This window comes from Perna viridis, chromosome 10 (assembly GCF_037379345.1).
Source record: "Perna viridis isolate PV_CMFRI_1.1 ecotype Kerala chromosome 10, ASM3737934v1, whole genome shotgun sequence".
In the NCBI taxonomy this organism is placed as follows: domain Eukaryota; kingdom Metazoa; phylum Mollusca; class Bivalvia; order Mytilida; family Mytilidae; genus Perna; species Perna viridis.
The window spans coordinates 16,184,771-16,190,906 of NC_142454.1; the positions used below are offsets into that span (position 1 = coordinate 16,184,771).

At 32.9% G+C, this 6,136-nt stretch overlaps 1 protein-coding gene across 1 annotated transcript; it reads left to right on the plus strand.

Moving 5' to 3' along the window:
* The first annotated feature begins 231 nt into the window (after positions 1–231).
* LOC148604731 (uncharacterized) lies at positions 232–5,653 on the plus strand. Its single transcript, XM_088548898.1, has 3 exons — positions 232–262; positions 4,436–4,538; positions 4,899–5,653. The coding sequence occupies exon 3, from the start codon at positions 5,029–5,031 to the stop codon at positions 5,632–5,634; it is 606 nt and encodes a 201-aa protein (XP_088405024.1). The 5' UTR covers positions 232–262; positions 4,436–4,538; positions 4,899–5,028; the 3' UTR covers positions 5,635–5,653.
* The last annotated feature ends 483 nt before the right edge of the window (positions 5,654–6,136 follow it).

Consider the following 6,136-nt stretch of genomic DNA (forward strand, 5'->3'; position numbering starts at 1 on the left):
GATATCATTCTGACAAAATCCAAAAGCTCATTAGAAATACTTGGAGAGTTAGTACACCAGTTAACTACTTTTGTGACTGTCATCATAAATAATTTAACATAATCACAAGGTAATCTTCTGGTGTCATGCATATGAGGCCTGATATTTTAAGGTTTTATGAGAGGACTTTATATCTATGACATGAAATTACGTAGTTACCCTGATAAATATAGATTGTCCAAATGACAGTGATTTAACAGTCGGAGCGCCGCGTTTGGTGGAGGTAAGAAAGTAGTGGTTTTTTTGTCCACCGGAAAATCTTGGCAGTTGATTTTTGTTTACATCGTGTGGTTCTGATAATTGTGTTGTTTTGTCATAAATTATGTGAATTTAGATCCAAATAAACCGATTTGTATCAGAAAACATATTTTTCGAGATGACTGACATACTGTCACAATTTTGCTACGCCCAATTACTTAAAAATTTACCTGGAGATTTAAACCGCTTCGTCGGCGAGAGGAAAGGAAATAAATATGACGGGTAAATACCACTGTCCGAAATAACTGACACAATTGCATCCCGAGACTGTTTTTACAAAATGCGACCATAAGTAGGAAAGCAAAATGCGTATGTAGTCTCTCGATCCCAGAAACCCCATCATAATTCTATTTAACTCTAAACACGAACGAAATATAACTGCGATTTTGTTGGCCTTTTTACGAGTTTGAGCAATGGACGAGGTCATTAGATGTAAATCAGACAACTGACTGTTGACAGTAGTATTTTTTTTGTATAACTGGTTTCCATCTTCCCTTGTATACAAAAGGTGGATATTGAGATTCTGTTTACTGGCGTTTGTTTCTCTATTCTAACAAATACACATGCAGGCTTCTTTAAATACCATAGAAATCTAGGGCAAAACATTTGCTAATATATTTCCTGGTGTTATTGCAGTTCTATTGAAAATGTTTTATCTACACATACACGCATTAGCATACTATTTAAAATAAAAGCTAATAGGATTATTGTAATTACATTTTTTCATGAAGTGGCTATGTGTTGGTTGTTTTTCCTTTATGGTGAAAAGTCAGACTGACTGGCTCAAACCATCAATGGACATACTATCAAATAGTGAATAGTGTCAATTTTCACTGCTTGTGAACTGGCACGAAAAAAAAATCTGGACATAGAACTATTCACCCATTAACACTATATATCAGTAAACAACCAGTTAAAATAGAACATCAAATTAAACAGAAGCAAGCTATAAGAAAACAAAATGCCTGTCAAAAAGTAGATTTCTTTATTACAAGACATTTTGGACCACACTTCACCACTTATTAATGTGAATATGTAATCAGTTGTTAAAAACATTGAGATTACAAATGTAGTGAAGTCCCATGTATAAAATTCAATTACTTGCCATGATGTATTTCCTCTTTTGTAAAATGTATATTCAAGAACAAAATAAAACAAAAAGTTAATTTAGGAAATTAGTAGCATCTCCAACCCTAAATTGAAAAGAAGCAGTCATAGTTCACTCAGGTTCCACAGTGACATGCTAAGATTTAATGCAGATTCATAGTTGTATTTCAGCTTTAGAAAAGAAATCTGTGTCAGTTTGTTTTTGTTAATCACAAAAGTCCATATTTAAAGTTCCTGACATTGAGACACTTCTTATCATGCATTAATGTTGAATGCTGTTTTTCAATACAAATGTATGTACAATCCATATAATTTGTGGGTTGTTATTTTAACATCTATGTGGTCTTGACTAATCATAACGCTGAGGTTACCGGTAATGATGCTATATACCCACAGTACAAAATTATCTTTGAAGAGTCGCTATCCCTCACACAAAGAGAATTCACTTATCTGCAAGAATGAATATACCTTGTCTAAAAATTTCACCAATTTGACAGTTATACATTACATTTTATATAAAACTAATGTATTTTTATATCTCATAGTTGTTACAAATATGGACTAAGAAACAAATATCCGAATAGTCCTTTACAGTAAATTATTTTCCTATCTTATATACTACCTTCAGAAAAAGTTTATGTCTAACATTGTAATACATGTATCTTTAAATCCCATGTATTGGTAGAAATAGTATTTATTGACCAATAAAATGTAATTATGTAGTAGTTTTATGAGCTCAATAATGAAAATTTAAAAAAAAATGACAAATTTCATTAAATTTGATATTTAAACCTTGATATTTCAACGTATAAGGAAGAAATCACTGACTCTACAACTCCAGTAAAAAAGAAAAAAAAAACGAAACCCAAACAACAAAAAGTCTGCGTAGTTTCGGCAAGCTCTGGCATAACGTATTAATTGTTACCATACGCAGGTGCTGAAGGGATGTTGCCACATGCAGATGAAAGGAATGCTGACAATTTTAAATGAAAAAATCATCACGTTTGTTGTAAAATTTGGTCAATAGTTTTCCCTTACCATTGATGTCTAAGTGTAGGTCAAGATATGAGGCTGACGTCATTCAGAGTGTCTGTTATATCCTTTATCTCAAATTCTGTGGAGTAGATGCGATGTATCCCCGAAATTAGGATTGTTTAATGATAATACTTCATCTATATAGCGGAAACTGAGATTAAAGGATCTAGCCAAACGATATTTTTTTCATTCGGATCAGATCAGCAATAAAGTCAGCCTCATAAGAGTGAATGAATAGGTCAGCAAGTAAAGGATCACAATTTGTTCCTATTAGAATGCCGATCATTTGGTGAAAGAGTAATCAAAGGAACCAAGGTTATAGCGGTAATCAAAAGAATGTACTCCACGGACAAAGACCAGACATGGAAAACAGACATACACAACAAAGAACATAAAGTAACTAAAATCATACATAAAAAGTAACAAAAGTAAATGAGCAACTCGGACTCCACTAAAAACTGGGAGCATGGACCAGGTGCACCGGTACGGAAAGCGTCCTCTGCTTTTCTAGAAACACCTGCCGAGTTGCTCATAAAGACGTCAAGTCCGGAAAAACACGTCCACCACACTAGACAAATACGTTGTCAATTAAAAATTCCAGCATTTTGTAGACATCTATATATTTGGAAGATGCTTTGGAATTATTTCTTACAAAGTATGAGGAATCTCTACCAAGAACTATATAATTGTATCTAGGTGTACCATCTTGTTTGAAAAAAAAAAAACAACGATGTATAATGTTTTTAAGTCAGGATTTTAACTGAGTATGGGGAATAGATGTATACAGTGTTGAAAAATCATATGTTTTAATGCTATTATATTCGGATAATAGACTTGAACCGATTGTCTCCAAAAGATCTTTCGAATTTTCAGGATTCACATTGAAATAATACCATTACGGGAGTAACAAGTCTTGTGGTAGGACTGCAAACCCTCTTTGACAATTGTGAGTATAGAAGTTAAAAGTTTTGAAAGAGGTTTGGTGGTACATTTTGCAGATCCATCTATGAAACGTTGTTTGTATGGATTCTTGTGGAGTTTAGGAATCCAGTACATAGACAGTAAATCACAATCATCGTCCTTGGTAGAGAGACCAAAAGAGGATAGCACAGATTTATGGTTTTCCACAATCTCTTCTTTGGAGAGTGTGGTAGCAGTATAGGACTTATCACTGCTATTATTTTCTACGTCTAACTCTGATGATTAGCATTGGATTTAAAACGCTTTGCAGACAAAAACAATGTTGTTTTGGGCTTTGTCTGCTCGAAACGTAAATTCCATTATCTCCCCTATCCCCCGTGAACATTAATTGGAACTCCCCTGTCAGTGCGGCTTTCCCAATGTTAAGATAAATGCATTTCACTTTGTTTTATGGCGTTACATAAAAGCCTTCTGTTAAAAGAGTCAGTCATGTGAAGGTCGATGCATTAGTTTGACCCCCGAATGAAAAGCGAAAGGTATATAATGATTAAACAGTGTCTGATCGTCTTTTCCCAGTTCAAATCCACAACTCCTCTTAAATCGCTGAATGGAATTTCATGAAATCTTTGCACATTCTTATCACATGATGTTACTAAGCAACTCCAAAATTGTTTTTTCCATCTGGATCTATTTTGGGATTTCCTCTTTGATCACTGTCTTGATTTTGTCTTCCAGGAAAAGGCTCATAATCTATTTTTGTCAGATCATTTTGATGTTAGGATTAAATTTAGAACTTACTGAATAAATAAATCAATTCATCAAAAAAAAAAATCACAGATCGTTGTGATTATAGAGGAATGTACAAGAGAATATGAACGTCTATTTAGAAAAAATCGAAAAAATCTAAGTACTCGCGATCGTCTGTGTGTGGATGCTTATACGATATTCGTTCTATACGGTTTTCACAATATTATATTCCTTTATTTGATACTTTGGACTTTCTGGTTTCCTGGTTTCTGTTTGTTAAAGTCAATTCAACGAAATCGTTGTATATATACTTGTTTTGTTATTTTAGACGATATTAGTTACTTAACGCTACAAAAAATTTCAATACAAGCGGAAGTGTTATACCACATTGTGCCAGGAAAAGTTTTGAAAGAAAAGAGATATTTTGAGACGTAAGTCTTATTAACAGAATTCACAATTTATTATCTAAACACTATGCTCTTGTACTAAGCGCACAGAAAAGCACATCGGTCAGAATCGGTCAAAAGTCTTTAGTATGCTTCAGCCTAAAAACTAGGCAAGGGGTGATTCATCATATTTTTAGACAATCAATGAAACTGTATTAATACATTTGTTAAATCATATTAAAAGGCGTTTAATCTTTTTGATTGGGGAAATTCTTTTACATTTATTATAAGACTTACTCATGACGTTCTACAAAATGCATATAAAGCTGATGAGCTGTATCTGGAATTTCTTAAAAGCATCCACGAAGATTCAAACTTAAACAACACAATGCTTGTATTTTTCAGTGACCATGGCATTAGATTTGGAGGCTTTCGACCAACGTTTGATGGTAAAATTGAAGAAAGATTGCCATTTTTATTTTTTGTTGTCCCTGAGTGGTTAAAGAAAAAGTATGAAACATTGTATACAAATTTAATGATAAACAGACGACGTTTAATTACCCCTTGTGACATTTATCAGACATTAAAACATCTATTAATATTTCCAAAAACTCCTGTGGATTCATATGGTCGAAGTTTTAGTTTGTTATTACCAATTTCGTCAGAACGCACATGCGAACAGGCGACAATTCTTCCACACTGGTGTACATGTTTAGAAGAAGCAAAATTGAATTTAACAAATGCAATTGTTAAAATGGTTGCGCAATCATTTGTTAAAAGCTTGAATAATATACTTTTATCATATAAACAATGTACAAAGCTTGACTTAAAACAAGTACTATCCGCTACCAAATTTTTACCGTCCGATGTTGTTTTGAAAAATATACAAGCATCCCATAAGAAAGACAAGTCTGAAATACATTTTGGAGAAAAAGTGAAAACTCATGTAGATTACCAGTTAATGTTGGAAACTTCTCCCGGAGGGGGAGTGTTTGAAGTAACAATGCGACATGATGAAATAAACAATACAACTGAAAGAGTAGGCGATATAAGCCGTCTAAGTATGTATGGTAAAACGTCTCACTGTGTTCAGGGTATTGAATTAAAAAAATATGTTACTGTAAAATACAAATTTAGGTAATATATTTTTTATCAAAGGAGGTTTTAGTATTTTTTCTTACATGCATTATATGGAAGCAGGTATTTTACCAGGTTCATATTTTTTACTGAAGGGACAACGCATATTTTGTATTAATATCATTTCAGTCATATGTATTTCCCTATTTAACAATATTTTCTGTAGATGACTTTGACAGAGGACAGTTCGCAGCAATATATTAAATATAACAATTATTATTGACAAAACTGACTGGAATATTTCTTGAGAACAGTTTACGATTCAAATATCTGAACATCTACTTCTAAAAGGTACCGGTCTAATTTTGAGTAAATACTTAAAAAAGGGAACGAACAAATATTTGAAAATCATCATTTAAAATCATTTCAGGTTTAACGAAAACACCTTTCTGATGTTGTGCTGTTTTGTAATAAGGTATTTGACCATTCCCTAGCATGCAGTACCCTCTGTTAATAAAACAGAAATAGGACTAAGTACATGAACTCAACGTATTCATGGAAAGAAA

Bases quoted from the DNA above. Each gene is read 5' to 3' on its own strand.
- LOC148604731 (XM_088548898.1), top strand. From the start codon at position 5,029: ATGATAAACAGACGACGTTTAATTACCCCTTGTGACATTTATCAGACA.